The sequence below is a fragment of the Drosophila mojavensis genome, unplaced genomic scaffold, assembly GCF_018153725.1.
Source record: "Drosophila mojavensis isolate 15081-1352.22 unplaced genomic scaffold, ASM1815372v1 contig_136, whole genome shotgun sequence".
Taxonomy (NCBI): domain Eukaryota; kingdom Metazoa; phylum Arthropoda; class Insecta; order Diptera; family Drosophilidae; genus Drosophila; species Drosophila mojavensis.
The window spans coordinates 15,711,539-15,736,433 of record NW_025318667.1 but is presented as its reverse complement, the minus strand read 5'-3'; the positions used below and the strand labels follow the sequence as shown (position 1 = coordinate 15,736,433).

The following is a 24,895-nucleotide window of genomic DNA, read 5'->3' as shown; positions in this document are numbered from 1 at the left end:
TATGTTTTTTTTTTGTTAGTATACAAAGAAAAACTACTTACATATATAATACACAAACTAATATATATATATTAAATATAAACATAAAAGAATATAAATATAAATATAAATAAGTAATGTTTTCCTTGGAGGTATTCTATGTAGGTACACATATAGAGATGGGCTCAAGAAAATATTAGTGCAGTAGATCGGGAACCGGTAGGTGATAATCAAAATATTTTGTAGACAATTCGCAATGGATATTAAGATTGAAATATTTTGTCGATATTTTTGATGTCTGGAGAAGCGATTTGACGATCTGCCATAACCGAAACCAGAGCTATCGGGGAAAGATAGACAATCTATAAAAATGCAGAAGAGGAACGGTGCAAAGGCGTCCGGTGGTACGACAGCGACATATGCTGGGGTTATATACAGTCGAGTCTCGATAATTCGTAGCCCGTAAAATCGAAAAAATGTCTATCTCAATAATTCTCGATATTTTGAATTCCTGTGTGAATCGAAAAAACGGAACCCCTTGCCATTTCGAATTATCGGGATTCTACTGTACATACTATATGTCATATGTAAGCACAAGAAAATGTTTATAGAATATATGGAATATTCCTTTATAAATTCAATTTTTCAATCCTTTACCCAATTAAAAAACAAAAAAAAATATGCAAAAGACGTTCATATATAGATGTGTAAATATATATCTCTATTTATTTATATCATAATATTGTATATTTCTTAAAAATCTACCAAAAAATAATTGTAATTAAATATTTAAAATATCGCTGCCTTAGCATTTTAGGGACCTTTACTACATTGATGCTAGTTAGATTGTTTCAAAATATTTTCAATATTATTAAATTCTTGATGTTGGATATTATATGGAGAGCCTGCCTAGACCTAGCATAAATGTAGCCATTCATGTAGACAGGCAAGATATATGTATATATATATATAGATATATATATATAATTATAGATAGTAGAAGTTGTAGTTAAACGATTTTGCTGACTCAAGCTGGAAACGGAGTCAACTTGGTGGACGAGTCACGTCTGGAATGCTAATCGTTCGGAAGCATCTGTTTAGGTATTGTCGTAACTAATTGCCACTGGAAATGACAAAACAAATGAGCTTATTTAATCAGCGGGGTTTGGGCTCAGCACCGAGCGACAACAGCGACAGCAACAGTTGAAAATGTCATTAGACCTGGTTGCTCAACTCGGCGGCAGGTGCGGCCGCCGCGGGAGGCGGAGGGGGCGTTGCTGTTGCTGCTGCTGCTGCTGCTGATGGGGCTGCTGCATTTGTGGCCGCATTGTCCAGGCAGCGCAGCTTCTGGTACATGTGAATATAGTGGGCCTGCAGCTGCTTCTGGTAGCCGAGCACCTTGTCCTTCTCGGCGCACCATTGACGCTTCTCCAGCTCGAGATTGATGCGGAAATCGTCGAGTTTCTGACGCAGCTTGGCTATGTCCTCGGCATAGGTGGTCGACTCCTCGATTAGCGTGTCCAGCGCCAGCTGCGCCGGCTGGCCCTGATCCAGCTGCAGTCGCTCCATGATGGCGTCCAGCTGCATGGGCCCGGCCGCCGCCTGCCTCGTATACTTGTGCGTCTTCTGGCAGATCTCGTTCAGGTTGTCCAGCTGCTGCTTGAGGCGCGTGTAGCGGCCGCACGGTTCCTCGCCATACTCGTGCGCAATGGCCAGGTCGGAGAGTTCCTTGCGCAGCTTGGCCAGTTCGTTGGTCAGCGCCCCAATCACCTGATCCTTCAGGGCAATGATCTTGTTCAGCTGCTGCAGCTGTTGCTCCTGCTCCGGATCCTTTTGCTGTTGAGCTTCCTTCGCCTGTTGCTTTGGTTGACTTTGGCATGTGGTTGTCTGACAGTTGTTGTTGTTGTTATTATTATTGTTATTGTTGTTGTTGCTGCTGTTCATATTGCTGTGTCTCAGGCTGAGAATTGTATGATCCTTCATATTGATTTCAAGCTGAGAAGTAAAGTAATAGAGGAATAGTAAATGAATAGTAAATGATTAACAAATATCCGCTTAGCTTCGACTCTTTTCGTCTTTCAAGACGTAGTTATTACGGCTCATTGATTCTAGCATTAACATAATTTAATATTAATTATTAGCTACAGCTCCATTGAGTTGGCAAAACCTGTTCTCCAAGCTAATCGTTTCTTTGACCTAGACTCAAGTGGTTTTCTCTGACTTCCATTGCTCCCTTCCCCCCTTCCTCCCCCTGCTGACTGACCTAACCCAAACTTGATTGAGTTTTGAGCTTTTTTTTGAAAGTGTCATAATTTGGCTACTTCTTAATTGAGCTCCGACAGTTATTTAGGCCTCAGTTCAAAGCCATTTTAAATTGGTAGCTGTGCCTATGGGTACGGTAGCTCCCCGTCTTGAGGTTCTATCTATTCACATATACATATACATATACATATACATATACATATACATATACATATACATATACATATACATATACATATACATATACATATACATATACATATACATATACATATACATATACATATACATATACATATACATATACATATACATATACATATACATATACATATACATATACATATACATATACATATACATATACATATACATATACATATACATATACATATACATATACATATACATATACATATACATATACATATACATATACATATACATATACATATACATATACATATACATATACATATACATATACATATACATATACATATATACATATACATATACATATACATATACATATACATATACATATACATATACATATACATATACATATACATATACATATACATATACATATACATATACATATACATATACATATACATATACATATACATATACATATACATATACATATACATATACATATACATATACATATACATATACATATACATATACATATACATATACATATACATATACATATACATATACATATACATATACATATATCCTCGATCAGGGTTAATAATTGAGCCTATGTAGCTATGTTCGTCCAGGACCAGGGCAGGCTGGTCCTTTTTTCCGCCTATCCACCAGTATATCCACCTGTTCATTCGTAAGTCTTACCATCTGTGCTTCCACTAGTCTGTCTCCCCATTAGTCTATCCTCATATCTGTCCACCCGTGCATCCTTCTATTCGTCCGCCCGTCTGTCAGTCCACCCGTTCGTCGTATCGTCCGACTGCCCATCAGCCCGTACTATCATCCACCCGTTCGTCTATTCTGTCGTTCATTCGTTTGTATCTCTGTTGATAGTTCCATCCTTCCATTGTCTGTCCGTCTGTTCATCCATCTATCCATCCGTCCGTCCGTCTGTTTGTTCGTTCGTCTGACTATCAGTACGTCCTACCCTTTATCCGTCCGTCCATTTATTTATATGTCCATCTGCCCGCCGAGAGTTCCATCCGACTATCTGTCCGTCCATTTGACAGTCCATCCGTCCATTCGTCCGTCCGTCTGTTAGTCCGTCTGGCCATCAGTCCGTATTATTATCCGCCCGTCCGTCCATTCTATCATTCATCCGTCCCTCTGTCTGTATCAGGTTATCCGTCTGTTCATCCATCCCACAGTTCTCTCGTAATCAACACCTTCATATACTCAGATACACCTTCATATATACAGACTTTGAACGTCGCCTTTTCCTTCATTCCCTGACCCTAATCCTTTCCAGCTTCTGCTTTGCATTCCATCTCCCATCTCGACTTACATGCGCCTCCTTCAGCTGCGTCTTGAGTAAAGCTATTTCGCCGTTGCGCTCGCACACCTTCCACTCGCTGTCCTCCAGCTGGACGCGCAGTGCCGATATCGTCTGGTGGGCCTCGTTCAGCTGCTGGTTGAGCTCCTGGGCGGAGCACTGTAGCTGCTGCTCGGAGTTCTTGAGGCACTTGTTGCTGGTGCGCGTCAGGTCGAGCTGTTGCTGCAGTTTCTGGAGCTGCTCCGACTGGCGCAAGTTGTGCTGCTTCAGCTGGAACTGCTGCAGGGCGAGGAGCTGCTCCATTTTCTTGAACTTCAGATGATACTCGCGCTGCTGGCTCTCATAGAAGAGCTTCAGGCGCTGTGTCTCGTGCTCCCAGTAGACCTCCTTGTCCTAATTGAGAATAGAAACGAGACGAGACGAGAGGATTAGTCAGATTGATGGGATGACCAGTTTGCTATTTAACCTTTTGGACTTTGAAAATTACTTTCTCATTCTGTTCCATTGCCTGTCGCAGATACGACAGCTCCGAGTCGCGATCCTTGAGCGCCGCCTCCAGCTCCGAGATGCCCGAGTCCGAGGGCGAGGGCGTCAGGTCACTGCCACCAGTCAAGGCGTTGCCCTTGCTGTAAAACGAATTGGTTAATCGGCTGAGGGGGCGTGGCGTCCTTTAGGGATTACACACCTGCTGCCGCCGTCTGGCCTATCGAGCCCAGACAGACACTCGAGGCCCAGGCTCAGACCCAGGCCCAGGCCCAGGCCAAGGCCGAGTCCATCCTCATTGCTGCTGCGCTGCACCACTCGATGGCCGCGTCGGCGCGCCGCCAAATGACGCAGATCTGTTGTGCCTGGCGAGAGTGGCAGCAGTTAGAGAAACTATAGACATGCGCTGTGATGTGGTTCACTTACTTCCGAACTTGTGCTGGGTGGCTGCTGTGGATGGGAGCGGTGCCAGGGAGGGTGTCGAGCCATAGCCGTACCGTTCGCCCGCTACCGACTGCTGCTGGGCGGATCCCTGCAGTTGCTGTTGTTGTTGCTGCTGTTGTTGTTGCTGTTGTTGCTGCTGCTGTTGCTGTTGCTGCTGTTGTTGTTGTTGTTGCTGTTGCTCATGTTGCTGCTGTTGGGCAGCAATGCGATAGTCCGGCTCGAATGGTATCGGCTTGAAGGCAATCGGACGCAGAAAGTTGCCGGCACCGTTTGGCTGGAGCGAAAGGCAACAAAAGCAACATCGATCAATAAGAGCTGCGACCCAGCCCCAGGGCGCACCCAGTGCCACATCAATGCCAAATGCCTCACCTGTTCTTTGGCCTCGCCCGCCAGCTGGGACTGCGGCTGCGGCTGCGACTGCGACTGCGACTGCGACTGCGACTGTGACTGATGCTCGGTAATGGCCAGACGACTTCCGGCTGTAATGGGCGTGGTGCGGCGCAACGTTGTTGGCGTCTGTCGGCCCAGCATCGCCGGCAGCGACTGCAGCGCATCCTCCGCGGCCTTGCCGTCGCCCAGCTCCCCGGCGCTGGCCACACAGCTGCGGCTCAGCTCGAACATTTGCCGGATGTTCTGGAACTTGCTGCGCATCTGCGACCCACTCAGCGTCTCGTCGTCCAGGTTGCTGTGGCTGCTGAACTTCTGGCTGAGGCGCCGCTGCTCCTGTCGCGACTTCAGTGTGCCCGTGTGCAGCGCCCCGTGCTGCGGCAGCTGCAGCAGCGGCAACGGCGACCCCAGCGTCGTCTGGCCCATGCTGCTCAGGCTCGGCGTGCTGCGCAGCGCCAGCGGCGCATTCGTCTCCAGCGACACGGATCGCTTGTGTCCGCGCTTGCCCAGGCTGGGCAGGTTCAAAGCGGACCCAGCAGAGCCGGCGCCGACGGCATGCGCCGGCAGCGCCATGTGCGTCGCCCCAGACATCCTGAAGCGGGCAGCTGCTGCAATCATGAAAGAATAAATATATAAGTTAAAGTATGTATAAATATAGTTGAATAGATAAATAAATACAGTGAAATCCGGTTATAACGACACTTAAGGAACTGTCGTTATACCCGGAAGACGCTATAACCAGACTCGACTCTAAATATACTAAATAGATAGTCTAAAGATGACCTAAGCGCATGGAACATTCATCTCTCGAATTGTAAGCCTTAAGTTAATTTTTCAATAGATTTTCCAGAGTTTCAGAGACCTGATAATGTAAACTATGTATCTATGGTACATAAAGGAATATCCTAGGTGAGACAATTGAAGTATTTATCTATAAGAAATGTATCAGAAAAATCATAGAAATTAGCTCAGCAATTCAATTAGGGCATTATTCAGCTACTGAAATATTTTTATTTTATTTTACTTATTTTATATTATTAACTCTTTAATCTCAAGATTGAATAGACAGTCAGAGAAAAATTGTATGATCGAAGATCAAGTAGAATTTCTGCTGCCAAGCAAAATTTAACATAAATATATTTTAGCTGTTGCCTTTCTTTGCGATTCTCATGAGTACAAGTACAATTATTAATATTAAAATATCTTTTAATATTTTATCTATTATCTATCCTTTTATCTTTTATTATTTAAGTAGAACTTCTGCTGCCAAGCAAAATTTAACATAAATATATTTTAGCTTTTGCCTTTCTTTGCGGTTCTCATGAGTACAAGTACATTTATTAATATTAAAATATCTTTTAATATTTTATCTATTATCTATCCTTTTATCTTTTATTATTTAGCTATGCAAAAGAAAGATCTTCTACATATCGTTTGGTGACCAGACTCTGGTTCGTTCGGTTATACATATAACCGCATCGATCTCAGAACCTTTAGATGATAGCAGATCAAGCGGGTTTCAAACAATCGATAACTTCTGCCGCCTCGGATCGGATCTGCGGAGCTAGAATGCCCACATTTTCTACGCAGTTTTATATCTTATTTATATTTATTTATTTATTAGAGATTAAAATTAAGAACAACTTATCATATACATACTTAAGGTCTATAGAATTTTTTTTAGAATTTGAATATATATAACTAGTCAAGATGTGATAGAGTTTCCATTTGTTGCGATATTCCGCAGATACAATCATCTGCTGAAACCATCAATACAACGCGGAGTATAGCAAAGGTTATATGAAGTTATCTATTCCTGCGGGTATCTTTAGATCAAATAAATATATTTCGTATGATGGTATATGTATATAGTCTTTAGCCAGATTTATTGCTTAGCTGCGCTGTCTTCCGTGTGTGGTTGTGTGCGTGTGTGGTCTACAAGCTTCTAGCATGATCCTCAGCCCGAGGCAGCTCGCACCGAGCTCTGCTTCTGCTTCGGCTTCCACGATGCATTCAGGTTGCTGCTGCTAACGGCGTATACCGCTTTTGAAATATGCATTTTTATTGTCCAGTGCCACACACTTGGACACACACACACACACACACACACACACACACATACTTCTACAGCTCGTTGTGTGCTAAACATACGTACTTTCTCGTTTACGTTTTGTTCCCAAGACCCGTCGACCCATATATTCCTACAACTATGTAACTATAGCGCCAACTATTTCTCTCTCTGTCATTGGCAACGCCACTTTATCGCTCCAGTGTCCACGCTGTGGTCTCCTTTTGGCCACTCTCCAGCGTCCAGTGTCGCCACCTTGGCTCACAACAAGTTTTGCCATGCGACAACATTTGGCAACAGGTGCTGGCAGGCCGACAGACAGACAGATCGACAGACCGACAGGCCGTGCCACCTTGCGGCCATAAAAGCATTTAGAATTTCAACCAAGGTTAGTTGGGTGTGTGCAACAGTCAACGAATATTAAATACCCTCACAAATGCCTTATATAGAAGGCTTTTCTTTAATAGAAATATTTTATTTAATTATGTAGATAATAATCAGCTCTATAATTTGTTATCCACGTTATAGCATCTTCAATCTAGAAACCCAAGAAATTGTAGTTACTATATATGTATTCAGTTATATAATGTAATATGTAAAACATTGATGATGCATAAATGAAGAGAGAAAATCATCTGGAATACAACAAACTAAAATTTGCAAATTTCCGATGATCCAATAAGAACTGTATATACATATGTAGTTTATATGAATATATAATAATATGTATTATGCATTCCATAGATGATAAAAGCTGTTCAGTTCTAGCACAATACTCATAATACCCTTCAAGTAGGCTAGCTGTATACAATGGAACACAAATCTGTGTCAGTTAGGGCAGGTTCTGTTATGGCCTTAAGTTTACTTAATGCCAATCCACACAGTTGGCCAACAGTAAAGAATTCCTGCTAACGGCTTCCCATCGCTGCTTATTATTATAATTTCCAGCTGGCTTTGCTTTAGCGCTTCCAGAAGAATCTATTGGCTCTTCTTTTTTCTTGTGATTTATGATTTTAGCCAGATTCAAGTTGTGGCTTTTATGTAACGGTCTGAGCCAATCAATTAGTTATGGAACCGACGATTCGAAATTAACAATAAGCATTCAAATATTTATGAAATATATATAGCTGAGTAGCGGTATCTGTGTATCTGTATGTGTGTATCTGTATGAGTGTATCTGTATCTGTGAATCTTTATGTGTGTATCTGTATGTGTATATCTGTATCTATGAATCTGAATGTGTGTATCTGTATGTGTGTATCTGTATCTGTGAATCGGTCTGTGTGAATCTGTATGTGTATATCTGTATCTGTATCTGTATCTGTATCTGTATCTGTATCTGTATCTGTATCTGTATCTGTATCTGTATCTGTATCTGTATCTGTATCTGTATCTGTATCTGTATCTGTATCTGTATCTGTATCTGTATCTGTATCTGTATCTGTATCTGTATCTGTATCTGTATCTGTATCTGTATCTGTATCTGTATCTGTATCTGTATCTGTATCTGTATCTGTATCTGTATCTGTATCTGTATCTGTATCTGTATCTGTATCTGTATCTGTATCTGTATCTGTATCTGTATCTGTATCTGTATCTGTATCTGTATCTGTATCTGTATCTGTATCTGTATCTGTATCTGTATCTGTGTCTGTATCTGTATCTGTATCTGTATCTGTATCTGTATCTGTATCTGTATCTGTATCTGTATCTGTATCTGTATCTGTATCTGTATCTGTATCTGTATCTGTATCTGTATCTGTATCTGTATCTGTATCTGTATCTGTATCTGTATCTGTATCTGTATCTGTATCTGTATCTGTATCTGTATCTGTATCTGTATCTGTATCTGTATCTGTATCTGTATCTGTATCTGTATCTGTATCTGTATCTGTATCTGTATCTGTATCTGTATCTGTATCTGTATCTGTATCTGAACCTCTCCCTCTATCTCTGCTTTCTACCCTCTCTTTTTGTTCTATTTCTAAATTCCCTCTTCACTGGCTGAGGGAGTATTAAAGCAATATCTAGTGTATCTCAAGCTCTGCTTAATTATGAGTGAAATTGTGTCAACTATAAAAAAGATGACAGTCGCACCCGTATTCAGCTATGATCATGAAGCTGATGATGATGATGTCCATATATAGTTTATATCTCCATATTTCCTGTTCTGTCTTTCTCCTTCGCTCTCTCTCTTTCTCTCCCTCTCTGACCTGTTTTGCCAATCTATTTAGATAGCAGTCCAGTTATCTTTCGATATATCGAGCATTGATTGCGTTTCACGAAGATGAACTTTGCTTGACTTGACATCGTTTCTGATGAAATATGATATTTCTCTTGGTCCGCCCATTAGTGCACATATATAGAAATAAGTACAGCCCTGCATTAAGTAGGTATTTCCTCAATTTGCTCAATGGCTGTGCGAGCTTCGACTGCCTCTGCACTAGGTCAAGAGAAGCCCAGCCCATAGGGCTTCTGTGAGAAACAGATTTCAGGGCAGGTCGAAACGCGACTGTAGAAACCAATATGAATGAAAAACGACCTACACAAAGTATTGTAGAATAATTTGTTAAAATGTAGGCAGTGCCCAGCCTAGTGTTGCTTAACAGCAAGCACTACAATCGGGAATAGACGACTGTGTAATACGCGTTCACGATTCTATTACTATACTAAGCTCTGCACGAACGTGATCAAACATGAAAGTAAGTATGGAGGCTCATAAGATAAAGCTAATATACTTCTATTCGCACGAATATTAATGAAGTCGGATAACTTTATCTATTGAAGAATGAACAAGTCTACCAGATAGACAATATACTTTATATTACTTTATTGTTATTGTTTATTATTTAACTTCATTATGGATCACACCTCTATACACGACTATTTATTTCCAATTGTCAGTGTTCAAAGCCAATATACTCTACTCTCTGCAGCCTGAGCGCTTCATTCGTTAAGCTCAATTGGATAAGAACACTCTGGAAGGCATAGACACTTATCAAACCAATATACTCTACGCTGTACGCCCACGAGCGAGTATGACAGCTCGTCAAGCTAAGCGCGCGCTTCATGTATGTGTGTGTGTGTGTATGTGTGCAGTTGGATAACAAAACTCCATTGAGGCTCGTCCGTTGAGTAGCGGTTCGATTGAATTCAATGGAAATACGTGTCGATTGCGGCTCTCGGAATGCTTTCCACGTCGTCTTTAGCTGCGCCGTAGTTAATTGCATTGCAATTTTTGCAATTTCTAGATAGTCGACGGGGGCTGTGCGACTGCGAGTGCGAGAGACATGAATATTTCACAAGATGTGTTTCTACCATTTTCTTGTCTTGTCTATATGTTTTTTTCTGTTTTGTTTTTTTTTTTTTTTTTTCTATTTTATTTTTTTCGCATTTGCTATTTTGTTATGTGCTCGCTAAAACGCACTAAACCGGACCGTTCTCCATTGTGGACACGTAAGGCTGAACGCCGCCGAGCGGGCCAATAAAAATCTGAGAAGACTTTTGTAGGCCCGGCTCAAACAATGCCGGCAACAAAGCGCCCGATCAGGCGACAACTTCAACAACAATCAACGCCAACGACGATGACGTCGGCGTCGGCGTCAGCATCGGCGTCGGCGTCGGCGTCGTCAAACTGCCAATGTAATTTATGTACTTCTGCTGATGGTTTGTGAAATACACAAACAAACATACACCAACAAACACACACACTCACACACACACTTGCAGTCGCTCACACACATTAGCAGCTAACTGTTAGGTTGATGGCGATGCCAACGAATTGAAGTATCCGCAAAATGTAGCTGCGTATCTGGCCCAAACACAACTGAGAAAACGAAGCCAGCAAGAGGAAGAAAAAATATGTGAAAAATAAATGTAAAAAGAAAAAAAAAAACAAACAAAAAACAAAAACCAAAGCAGAAACAGAAACAAAAATAAAAACACAACAACAACAAAAATATGAAAAACCTGTTCGCAAAATTTTGCCCGCCGGCTCGTTCTCCGTTGGCTTGATTTTTAGCTGTTTAGCTGTTTTTGTTGTTGTTCTTGTTATTGTTTTCGTTTTGAAAGTTTCCATCAATGAAAGTCGCATAAGTCTGTCGGACCAGCATTCAAATAGAATAAGAAATCATAAGCAGCGCGCCTCAGATCCGCATCGCTCGGCTCCCATTCAATCAGAAATTCGCATTTGCATTCGATATCGAAAAGGTGTTTTGACCCTAAAGCCACGGACACGTTGAAGTCGCCGTCATTTAGATAGTGGTTAGATAGTGTGCGAAATGGGCATATTGGCTGGATGAGTGTGTGCCACGCCCACAATGGGTGTGAGCAGCTGCATTAGCTTCTCAGGTGTGACCTCATTTTCGTATCGAACTAAATATGGCTAATACGACAAGAGAATGGAAGTTGCCTAATGGCACAGTTGAGCAGCGACTGTGCGTCGCGCCTATAGTTTTAGAGTCATTCAAGCTATAAGAAAGATCATAAAAGAGCTTGGGAATTTGTATAATATTTGTCACTGCTTTGGCAAAGAATTCGAACTAGTTTCAATTGTTGAGGGTTTCAAATGCAAATATCTCAAAGATCTCCTATAGAATCGCATAATGTAATATATCATATGTGATATAATAGATCATATATATTCACATTGTTTTTTTTTTTTTTTTTTTTTTTTTTAACTAGAACATAATTTAGGGCTATCAATCTTATGGAAGAGTTTGAATCTGAAACCCAATGGAAGCAAATATAGATCTCATATAGAAGATTTTGAAGGCTCATATATAGCATTTCATCTATTGATAATATTTCATATTTCATTCCTTTTCAGCTACATTTAGAAGAGTTTGAGACTAGAAAGTCTATTAGTAGAATTGAATCTTTGCATTTGTTCTATAACTTCAGCAACAGGGTATAGCGCAGTCGGCTATAGCCGACGCCAATTGCCCGTCAGGCGGCGCATTAGTAAATGCGTTGGCCATTGGAACTGAAACGGGCAAAGTTAGTCACAGTCACAGTCACAGTCGCAGTTGCTGTCGACTGACCATGTCATCGTCGGTGGTCAGAGGACGGGCAGCGGCAGAGGACAAGGCAGCGGAGAGCTGGCCCCAAGCCAGCTGCCCCATCGCTTTTTCCCACGCTCACAGCCGCCGCCGCCGTCGTCGTCGCGTCGCAGTCGCAGTCGCAGCTTTATGCACACTGAGTACTAAACTAGCTTCGTTTGATTTGCGTTTTTCGTGCATTCGCACAGTGTGACAAATGTGATTTGTAGTTGAACTAAAATTGAAGTTGATTCAAAAAATTAATGAAATAATGCTTAGATTAAAATTGTACCAAATACATAAACAGAAATCGTAGCAAAAAAAAAAAAAAGTTCGTGTCGATTTCAGGGTGGTACCTAAAAAGTTTCGTTTAGCTGTGACAGCTTGAACCGTCTCCGGCACTTGACAAAGGCTATACGATTTGCAGGAAATACAAAAAATAATAATATGTTTGTTCGATTTAAGGGCAGTGCTGAAAATGTTTGGGTGATGTGGTGTCAGCTTGATTCAGTCTCCATATTTGTAATTCAAGCCCATAAAAGAAAAACCTAGAGGCTGTTTTAAAGTGGCACATGGTTATTTATTTTATTATTTATTTACTTTATTTATTAACATTTAGTTATATGAAATTACATTTAAAAAGTTTTATACAATAATGAATACCATAATTCTATTTCTATGTATATTTCGGCATCAGTAGATTGTATATAGACTGTTTTAATTTCGTTAGGCATTTATAGATATTAAAAGGTATGTGAATAGTTTTTAAACATTCTCCAATTTCTATATATATTAAGTTTCGTTTGTATGTCTATAAGGTATTTCCTAAGTTTGAACTGACAGATTTGTCTTATTGAGTATTTGGCGATTCAGATTTGTAGAAATTTGAAGTTAGGTGTATAAAAAAACACCCTAAAGACTTGAGGAAATCCTATTACAACAAATTTTATTTTGAAGCATTTGTTTTCTTCTATACTTGCACCACTGTGCGCTGTGCTGCTGTGCGCTGTTCATTTAATTTTTTTTAAAAGATTTTTTACTCATTTATTTATTTATTTTTTACTTTTTTTGCATTGATATCTCAAAGTCCAAGCCAAAGCAAATGCCGCCAAGCGCTAGAGTCTGTTATTTATTGTTGATTGTGAATTTTTAATTGAATTCAGCGATTTCGAATTGGAGTTTGCTAATGTTGTGTTCTTGTTATTGTTATTATTATTGTTGTTGTTGTTGCTTGCATAATAAACGCACCATAAAATACAATTAAACTACCTATAGTTTATATATACATATGTTTTGAAAGTAAATAAAAAAAAAAAATAATTAAAACTAATTTTTTTTTTGTAATTACCAATTAAAACAAATTCGATTTACTTTCGAGAGATCCGCGAGTAGATACTACTTAAACTCACAGCTCGGGTATGCCTAGTCGAATCTCGTGTAAAGTAGCTATAAATAGCTCACAAGTTAGCTGTAAACTAGATGAAACGCAGTAAATTTAATCTTATTGTAGTTCGATTTGCAGAAATTGCTAATTGGGTAGAGCTCAATGTAGAGCTCGATGTAATGTTATCGATATATATCGATTTGGCGAGGACACAATAAATCTCCTTAGATATTATGGCTCAGCTCTTATCTAATTATTTGGGCTCAGGTGATCCATATATAGATCTAAAAATTATTGTGTTTATAATGTAATTAACAAGGTATTAATGACATTAAACAGAGTATTAAGAACATATTGAAGGAAATTCAGCTTGAACAACTTTTCTGCGTAAGCTAGAAAAAATTTAAGTTGAGAAGATATGTAAAGTTAACTTTGAAGGAACAATCAAATCATATTTTATTTCGTGGCTATGTGAAAAAGCTGCCATGGGAAAACTATTAAAATTATTTTTCTTGGAAATCGCGAACTTTGTTGAAATATTTGTCTATAGATATCCAGAAATTTCTATATATAGATATAGATATCCAGATTTATCTATATATCTAAATACCTATCTATTCGTTTATCTATCTATTTATCTATCCATCTATCTATTTATCTATCCATCTATCTATCTATCTATCTATCTATCTATCTATCTATCTATCTATCTATCTATCTATCTATCTATCTATCTATCTATCTATCTATCTATCTATCTATCTATCTATCTTTTTATCCACATATCTATCTATCTTTCTATCTATCTATCTATCTTTTTATCCACATATCTATCTACATATCTATCTATTTATTTATCCATCTAACTATCTATCTATCTATCTATCTAACTATCTATCTATCTATCTAACTGTCTATATACATATATATCTATCGATCTATCTATTAACCTATCTATCTATGTCCATCTCTTTGATTTGCATTCATCCAAAATACTAGCCACTACTCGCCCAATTAAATGAGTATAGGGTATATACGTAGCTAGCATTGTGTAAGCGTGACGAAAGCAGAAACCACAATTAATGAAATAACAGCAGCAACAACAACAACAACAACAACAACAACAAGATCAACTTTAGCTAAACTTTTCTTTTATATTATTTATTTATCGCTCTCAAGTTTTTACTTTTTTTTTTCTTCTTCGATTTTCTTTTTCATTTAGACGCAATCAAAATGCATTTCAATTTCAGGTTTCGGTTTCGGTTTCGTTTCGTTTCGTTTTTGTTTCGATTTGGAAATCCGTTAAAAAAATTTGACTTTCGTTTTGCATCAATCGATGATTGCAAAAGGTCAACAAAGAAGTTTCCGCCACTGTGTGTGTGTGTGCGTGTGTGTGTGTGTGTGACGTCACAATGATACGCTTATGATTACGTTAATGTTGACAATTTTGATGGCCATTAACAGTGGCAGCAGCTTACCTAATTTATTTATATACATACATATATTCATTTTGTATGCATCTCGTTGCCACATGAGCAACCCTACCCCCTGACTCCCTGACCACCTGCCCCCAGCCCCATTGTCCCATTGTCCCATTGCCCCGTTGCCCCGTTGCCCCGTTGCCCAGCTGTCCACGGCATTTGGCAAGTTCATCTGCCACACACATCAATTGAGGCTTATGAGCTTAAATGCAGTCGTTGCGCCACTTGCCACATTCCTCCAGCTGTAAGCGGAATTCGAGACCGCCCAGCCGATTGACATTAATGTATGGGCATAAATAAAGCCATGGTGAAAAGCAGCTAACACACACATACTTGCACATGTCTGTGATGGGTGTGGACAGCAACGGCCACGGCTGTGCGACCAGCTCCAGTGACAGCCGCAAGTGGCCCAACATCATCACGGCAGCAATGACCTTGGCGCTGTCTAACGCTGGCTCAGCGCTGCGGCGGGGGCAGTTGGGGCTCGACTCTAGATTCGATCTTTCGAATGGGAGCGGGCCAGCCAGCCAGCCAGCCAGCCAGCCAGACATTGACATTTCCAATTGGGAGCTGCAAACTGGAAACTGGGCGAATGTCAGTCAATGTCATCATCAGCGACCTTTTACCTGCTGCAGCTAATCGTTAAAATTACCGTTTAATATCACTTTTAATGCGTTCAATTAGTTTAGCTGATCTCAGCGTGCGCACAAAGAACAGAAAACGAACGAGCAACATTATTAAAATGCTTCCGCAATATATCAAAGCTCTGTGTCTAGCTAACCGAAATGTATTGAATATGATATACCCTAACTTTGCCGGACTTGACTCAGTGCTACTCGAGATATGCTGCTCTGAAAGAATTAGTGTTTTAATATAAAGGATTATAGATCCAATCAGCTGGAGTTTGTATCGGTGTAGCTGAAAGATATCTATTTTCGTTCCATATTTCTATATTTTTAATTTGAAACAAACTTTTAATCTATTATTTGTTCTTATTGCAGTGAAAATATAGAAATATCTATCAATATTCTTTTATCTGCATTATTATTATTATTATCAAATATTATAAATAGATATATTTTTATATGTATTATATATATAAATTTTTTATTTTATTTATTTTTTTATCTCTATATAAGTTATATTTTCGTAAGTAAATCTCTAATAAAGATTTTTCATAATTTTTTTTTTTCAGTTAAAATATAGATTTTCTATTTTCTTTTAATTTGATCAATATTTACATTATTTTAAGTACTTAGATAATATAAATATATATGATAAAAATATTTTTGTATAGAAATTCTATCTTTTCAGATGTGTTCAGAGAAATGCTTTGATCAAAACATCTTCGAAAAGATATATTATTATTGACTAGCTCTGGCATAAAACTTAATTATATATATTTTTAAATAATACAACATATATACATTTATACATTTTTATACTATATTTATATATTTTTAAATCTAACATATATAAATGATAATCTGTGATATAAATGATAATCTTTTAAAATCAAAATGACATTGATGCCAGAGTCTTAGACTGTTGGCTCTGATAATTTGTAACGAACTTCCTTCCTATTTCTCTTAGATTAATTATCTTTTTAATGATTCACTCTCAGCTTGCGGAGCATTTAGAATTGGAAATTGTACTACATTTGAATGGACATGATTATGCAGAAGCTCATGAAGCTGGCCAACATAACAGGGCTTCATTGAATGGTTATAGCCAAATGCTGTTTAACTGTTGCTGCTTTTGTTTCATTGTTGTCTACTCTGAGTGCTGTCTGCTCTGTGCTCTTTGCTCTGTGCTTTCGAAGCACTACAAGTACACCCACTGGCCAGCTGGAGCCCCAACTTGGGTCTATCTAACTATCTATGCATAACTGTTGGCAATAGCTTTTGTTTGCTTTTATTTCCATATGGGCAAAGCCCGAAACAATCAAGTGGCCCAAATTGATGCGGGCAACAATCACCGAAAATGTTGAAGTTTGGCAAATACGTATAACAAGTGAGCATTTGGCAGTGGCATCAGCGCAACTAGCAGATACCCTGTATAAGCACAACCAAGATGAGTTGCCTATAAAACTATCGATTTTGTATCTAAAGAACTACAACTATATTTTCTCTATTCATTTTTCGGCATATCATAATCTAAATAACATGTCTATCGTTATCAATTATCGATAACAGCATAGTAAATGATGGTAAAAAGTTTATATGACGATTTTATTGCTAAAACTATATCCAAAATAACAATAATAAGTAGTTTACCTGATATATCGATATTTCTAAATGAAACATATTTATCGATATATTTTCAAAAGCTTATTTTCTGTAGCTTCTAGCTTCTACATGACTTTGAACCGTTTGTAGTGGTACTGAACCGCTTATTATCAGCTAGATAAATATAAGAGCTGTAGGCATACAATAACAACAGATCGATATACAAAATATCGCTATCGATAACAATGTTTGATATTGTTGAAATAGTAACTATACTATAGAAAATGTATTATTTCAGGCTCATCAATACATGCTTATCGATAATGCGCTATCGATAACTTGCTAGCATTTCGATACTTATACGAAAACTCATCGCAATGAGTACAGGGTATAGCTGTCTATGTGAAGCACAATAGAATGCCTATATATAGTGCAAGGCACGTAGGCATGTAGGCCAGTTTAATGCCTCAATGGGTTTTATTTATAATACAAATGTATATTTGTATATATATATATATATATATACTCTTTTTATACATATGTCGTTTTTTCTTTGCTGTAATACTATTGTGAAAAACTATTGACCTTAAATTGTCGCAAACGCGTTGGCGTAATGAGCCCAAATTCTTGCCCATGACAGCAGATCGCAGCAAATGAGTTGAAATTTATGCTTTTGACTGATTTTGGTACGGGCCAGCTCTGTGCGAGTGTCTAACAGCGCAGGAAGTTGGCATGGCCTGTATTAGTGTAGTAGTAGCTGTTGTTGTTGTTGTTGCTGTTGCTAATGATGATGGCAATGGCAGCTATATGACAGTTGCCAAGCATATGCAAATCCAGTTTCGGTCAATTGCATGACCAATTAACAGATGCGAAAGGCCGACTGAGCGAGCGAGCAAGCGAGACAGAGAGACACACACTGTGAGCGAGATAGATGCATGGGGGTAATAATATCAGCTCAATATCCGGGCTGACGGCGACTGTGGGGCAATTAAATGACCAACGCTTGAATCGGCACAAGAGCAACAATTACGAATGCGGAGCAGGCAGCCGTGGCACATGCAACAAACGCTTTCACTGGCCATTGCCCATTGCCCCGCTGCCCCTTAGCCCCGCTGCCAATCGCCAGCTGCAAACAAATCCTAGCCAAAGATCAGAGACTACTTTATAACGTGGGCGAGTGCTAGCTTTCCCACGTTGTTGCTGCCTCTGCTGCTGCCTGCTGCTGCTGCTGCTGCTGCCGTCGTCGTCTTGCTCTTGGGGCTTGGTCAGCCATTAGTCACGCTCAGTTTTGTTTATCTGGCGCGTAGCATTCGCCCGAAATCGCGCGGCGCATATAGACATTGGCCGTTGTCTTTGCCAAAGAATAAATAAACAATCGGAAATATGCTTGGCCAATGCTCATAGATGTTGCCATTGTGACTTACACACACGCCAACACACACACACACACGCACACACGGACACACAGATATTCCCATTTCCCATCCAATTCCCGTTCACTTTCCAGCGGCTGATGCGCTGCTGCTGCTGCTGCTGCTGCTGCTGCTGTGTGGCCCAAGGCTTATTATTATTTTTATTGCTGCTGCTGCTGCTGCTGGCGTTTGTTTGCATTAAGTCAGGCTAAGAGCCAAGTTTATGCCAACATCAGCAGCAAAATATTATATAAAACAACACGAAGATGCAGAAGAAGCAGAAAAGAAGAGCAACAAGTGCACCGGATAGAAAATACCCTCTAAATAGCGAACAATTCAGCTTGATAGCGATAAAGTTCAACAGTTTGGCTCTGCAGTTCATTCACTTTGCCAGATATTCATCACAGCCCATTTGCAGCGCGTACAGGGTATGGCCAGAAGACGTCTTTTGCCCTGTTGCTGCCTTCGCCGTGAGAGTTTTTCGGTTGATGCTGACGAACATTCAGCGCTCTTTGTTCTGTGTGCCAAGCGACATTTAAGCCGCAAAAGCATTCAATTTGTTGCCAGTCAACAAAATGTATATAAAGTTGTTGTTGTTGTTGTTGTTGCTCTTGGCATGGGAAGCACTGGCAAGGAAGTCTCAACTCCAGCCAAGCTGGAGCCAGCGGCAGTGCCAAGGAGCCATCGAACCGTGACCAATGCGCGCTCTATGCAATTTACAATTATTGCAAGCGACTGCTGAAATTATGGAATGAAATGCCTGGAAATATAGCTGGAACAGGAGCTAGAGCTGGAGCTGGAAGTGGAGCTGAAGGCGGAATGGGAGCTGGAGCTAAGCCCAGCAACTGAAGATGGACCTAGAGCTATAGCTGAATCTAAAAGCCATCAGCTGTAGTTGAAGCCGAAGCTGGAAATGGAGCTAAGAACTGGAGTGGAGCTGATGAAAGAGCTGGATCTTAAAGTGGAGCTGAAAGTATCAGTGGATGCGGAACCATCAATTGCTGTTATCTTTAATTGAAACGAAGCTGCAACTGAAGCTGGAACTGAAGCTGGAACTGGAACTGGAGCAAAGACGAAATGGGTGCTGGAGCTAGAGCTATAGCTAGAGTTGAAGACGAAGCTAGAAATAGGTCTAAGATCTGGAGCAGAGCTGATGTAAGTGCTGGAACTTGAAATGGAGCTGAAAACATCAGAGGAAACGGAACCATCACTCTTTAATTGAAATGAAGCTTCAACTGGAGCTGGAGCTAGAGCTGAAATTGGAATGGGAACTAGAAGTGGAGCTAAAGGAGTTGAAGCTGAAGCTGGAAATGGAGCTGAAACTTAAACTGGAGCTGAAAGCATCACTGAAAGCGAAACCATCAATGCCTGATATCTTTAATTTAAATAAAGCTGCAACTAGAGCTGGAACTGGATCTAGAGTTGCCGCTGGAGCTGGAACTGCAGCTAAAATTAAAGCTTATGTTGCAGCCGAAGCTCAATTTCGAGCTAGATAAAGCTGCGGCTCAAACTAGTGTTTAAGATGGAGATGTAACTGGAGCTGTAGCTGGAAATCAAACTGAAACAGGAGCTGAAGCTAGAGCTGGAGGCTTGTGCTGCTGCTAAGAAATCAATAGCTATCTTGACTCTAAATAAAGTTGGAAATAAAGCTGCAAGAGAATACTGAAACTGAATAGAGCAAATAAAGTTGTAGCTCAAGCTCAAGAAATCGTCACTATGTTTAGAGCCAGAAACAAGACATGTGGAACGTTGTGAAATCATACTAACAGAATATCTAAGAATATCGAATTCGATTTCCCAAATGTTTCAGCTGTTAAATTGGGGACGGCAGTAAAACAACGAGTTGAGTTATGCAAATTTAGGGATAGGGAGGATATCTAAAAATGTGAAACCTTCAAAGATCACGTATACAAAAGAGCGTAAGTGGTCAATGCTAAATCTCTCCATGTTAAGCTTAAAAAGCAAAAACCTATCGATTATTATCGATCATATGTATATGGGATTAGCAATGAAAATCAAGTAAAAAAGCTAAATATAATTTAACCTTAAGTGCTTGGCTTACCAAATTTCCAGAAGGATAGACGCACATATGGCATCTGCCACGCCCCCTTCTGACTGTTATACTTACACAAGTAAAACTATATATAGACACATTCCTATCTTTCATATATAATCTAATGGGAAAATACATTAACTATGAATTAAACAATTAATTCGCAGCTTAAATTTCGTACTTTCAGATTTTCGAATAGACAAATACGAGAAATAAAAAAAAAAAAAAAAAACTTAAAACCCTGGTAATCTATGGCTTTGCCATTTGCTGGATGAAATGACAAATAATTTATTATAAATGCCAAACTCAAAATAATGTATAATAATCGCCGTGACATTCAAATTGCCTTTTCACCAAGATCTTTTTGGCTCGGCTAGCTCGGCTAGCTTGGCTAGCTCGGCTGGCCAGCTTGGATGACCTCGATCTGCGGCTGGCCGGGCGCGCACATCTTCTTGCGCTAATGTGTTTTCAGCCATGTACAGGTACAATGTGCAGGTAGAAGTGGACTCACCTACATTTGTGCGATCATCGATAGACGAGATGGTAGGGGGGGCGATGCAGGGATGCGGGATATGGTGGGGCAGTTGGGGCGCCTGATGAACGGACGCACTCAGCGAACAGTATCAGAAAGTGATCATAAATCTGTATAACCTGTATGTTGATTTTCGCCATCAACACACCTATCTCTGTGCATGTGTGTGTGTGTGTGTGTGTGTGTGTGTGTGTGTGTGTGTAGCTCTAGACATATTGTTGCTCATAACGAGGCTGCGCTGGAGTCGCGTTCTGTGTGCCCCCAAAATATAAAAAGTGAATTTTTGCGGCACTCGCTCCACTTCAGCCTTCGAGCTGGAAGCTTTTGTTGTCTTTGTTGTGTTGTTTTGCTGTTGTTTTTTTTTTTTTTTTTTTTTTTGGGTCTCAATTTCTTGCTATTATTTTATATTATTTTATTTTATTTAGTTGAGTTTTACTTTGTTTTTGTTTTTGTTTTTTTTTTTTGCGCACTTGGCCTTAATTGCGCATGCGCGCGTACTTTCAATTCCTTTTGGATGATGACGCTGACGTCGATTAGAAACGGGCATGGAGCCGCCGAGGGGGCGTGCGGAAGGGGCAGGTGGGCAAAACAAAACGTGTGGCAAATTGAAGCTGTGGCAAAAGTAGATTTCAAGCGCGCCAATTATGATGATGCGGAACGGTAATGTAATAATTTTCATGTTCTCTGGGGGTTAGCCGTGCGTATAGCAAAGGGGTGGGGTAGGCAGGTGGGGGGAGTCATGGCAAGGTAGGTCTGAGTACTCACTCGCAAGCGGGAACAAATCGAGGCGGGCGAATCCAAACGAAAATTGCTCCGAAACACGGCGTGCCGCGAGTGCTAAACTGTTTTTTTTTTTTCTTACTTATTTTTTCTGCCTTTTTGGCCAACCCAGGCTTTTGGCCAAAAAGCAAGTTCATGGCAACAACAACAACAACAACCACAACAGGAATAACAAATACAACAATCAAAAAGTTAAGTAAAATCAAAACGAAGCAAAGATGAATAAGAACGAATTGGGAATGCTCTTTAGATGTAACTGTAAATGTCTGAAATCTATATTAATTGCGTAATATATTTATATATGTACCAAATTTAAAGTAGAGAGAAATTAATATAAACATATTTATAAATGTAAAATAGAGAGAAAATCATATGGATAAAAGAGAGAGAAATTAATATACAGATATTTTTGAGATATGTAAATAGAGAGAAATGGATATATAAAATGGAGAGAAATTCATATGGATATATTTAAGTTGCATAAAATGAAAAGAATTTAATATAAATATTTTATAAAATTAACAAGTTTTGCATAAGGATGATTTACGAATTTAGCTGATGGAATCTAGGTTCTCATAAGGCAAGACCATAAATATGTGTATTGGCCATAAACTGATTAGGTTTATTGTATTGTATTTGAGCTGAAACTATGCGAAGTTCAGCTAAAGCTGACAGCTGAACTGGTCCATTCATGCGTAAACCCGCAAAGCCTGAATGAACATGTTTTGCTACCCTGATCTAATTGAAGTGTATCGACAGAAAAAGAGCTTTAAGATTGTCTCGCATACAGATTTCTAGAGGCAGCCAGAGGCAGCGAGATGGCTTTTTTTCTTTATATTTTATTTTTATTTTTATTATATATGTATATGTACAATATATATATAGTGTATATATATTTATATTTATTTCTGTTTTCTTTTATACTCTTTTTTTTTTTTGCTACTTTGGTAACAGGTTCGTCGCTGTTGAGAAAAAGTCAAACGGCTCAATAATCGAAGACGGCTCCGACTGCGACGTCGACGTCGACTGTGGCAGCAACTCCATGATGAAGTTGGGCTCAGTGGCAGCCGGATAAAATGAGGACAACAACGGCGACAACTTTAATGAGGTTATGTCTAGCTTGTTTGTATCTGTGCAAATTTATCTGCATCTGCATCTGCATCTGCATCTGCATCTGCATCTGCATCTGTATCTGCAATCTGCATCTGTATCTACATTTGCATCTGTATCTGCATTTGCATGTATGTCAGCTGGGATAGGCAGCAAGTCAGATTATCAGCCAGATTTGGTCTTTTCGCTCTTTCGCTATTATTCATTATTATTATTTTCTTATGAATAGAAGGCAACATACGAAATAATAAATAAAAAAAACATAAATGCAATGCATATTTGCTTACCACTTCCTCTGGTCGTAATGGGCTGCTACGCCAAGCACTCGTAATTGCTGTTGTTGACTTTTGTTGTCTCGGCTGTTGTTATTAATGTTGCTGCATATTTTCAGTAGTTTTCAGCAAAATTGCACAGATCATAAAATTGCGAGAGGAAAACAAAATAAACAAAACACACAACCAATAAAAATACAAAAAAAAAAAAATTAAAACCGATATGGAACGCGAAACAACTCTTTAAAATATGCACAAAATTCATATGCTTTCCACAACATTAATACACGAGAAGAAAAAAAACACCATCAAACGATAACAAAAACAAATCGTGTTTAGAAAGAGGAAAAAACCGTTGCACGCCTGCGCTTTCAAAATTGTTTGGGCAAAGCTTTTTTCTCTGAGCTGCGAACGCAGAGACGACTTTCACGTACGAGAGTTCAAAGCAAACTAACTGACAACGGCTTCGGCGACGGCGAAGGCGACACCGACAGCGAATGCGATGGCGATGGCGATGGAAACGGCAACAACGGCAACGGCAACGGCAACGACGACGACGTCGACGACGACTCCTCCAATTCGATTGCGACTGCGCCAATCGCCGAAGTCAACCAACAGCTCTGATTGCTTTGGCCGTTTTCAAGCCAGCAGTCAGCAGATGAGAGAACTATATATATAGTATGATGGCTTAGGCAACCTTTAATATTATTATATACAGTTGTGACAAATAACTATGCACTTTGCAGTCATTTAAATAAACATGGTTGCGTGTTACTCAAAAAATAATTAACTAGTGCGCAAATTAAAAATTTCAATTATGTTACTAACAGCAACAAAATTAACTAATTCCGCACATTATAGTATTATCTTATGCTTGGCCTTAGTCAATTTAAAAAACTGCTGTCAACTGAAGAGAAATAGCCATAGACTTAGCTCAGCACTAGCCCAAGTTAAAAGCTATCAACACTGTTGCGTCTGCTCTTTTCGCTTCGTCGGCGTTGCCACTGCGTTGCAATTACAACAACTTATTCGCCGCGACCGCAATCATTGCCCGCCGTTTGCGTCGTCGTCGGCGTCAGCGTCGCCGCTGTCGCACTTAGCCGACTGATTAGCTGCTGATGGTGCCACTCAGTGGCCGCTGCTGGTCCGCTAGCCCGCTGTCGTGCCTCAGTTAATTTCCTTTAATTTTTGCGGCTTTTTCGCATATGGGTTTTGTATGTATAGATATTACATACATACATACATATGTACATAAGAATGTTTCGAACAAATATTTACCTGCACCACTAGCTGTACATCTGTAATGGGATCTTCACAAAATGTACTAACAAAATATTTAACTTGATTTTTTGCAACTGGAGCTGCGCCGTAAACATCGTCTCTAGTTTGATGATTCTAGAGAATGGACTAGAAGAATAGATTCTGACCAAGACTACCTTTATACACATATGTATACCATATCTTATCAGGTGACTATTTCTTT

General features: G+C 39.6%; 1 protein-coding gene across 4 annotated transcripts; it reads right to left on the bottom strand.

Annotated features, from left to right (window-relative positions):
• Positions 1–716: 716 nt before the first annotated feature.
• Positions 717–24,779, bottom strand: LOC6583962 (AF4/FMR2 family member lilli). 4 transcript variants are annotated; one of them, XM_032732044.2, is made up of 8 exons: positions 24,691–24,779; positions 23,428–23,517; positions 5,036–5,661; positions 4,649–4,940; positions 4,425–4,587; positions 4,206–4,365; positions 3,752–4,132; positions 717–1,974 (listed from the first exon to the last, which is right to left on the bottom strand). In XM_032732044.2, exons 3-8 carry the CDS (start codon positions 5,642–5,644, stop codon positions 1,195–1,197), a joined length of 2,385 nt encoding a protein of 794 aa, XP_032587935.2. In that variant the 5' UTR covers positions 5,645–5,661; positions 23,428–23,517; positions 24,691–24,779; the 3' UTR covers positions 717–1,194. The 4 variants fall into 4 exon arrangements, with proteins under 4 accessions (XP_032587935.2, XP_032587934.2, XP_043866340.1 ...); XM_032732043.2 differs by having other exon boundaries at positions 5,036–5,658; XM_032732046.2 differs by having other exon boundaries at positions 718–1,974; positions 4,227–4,365.
• Between the last annotated feature and the right edge of the window lie 116 nt (positions 24,780–24,895).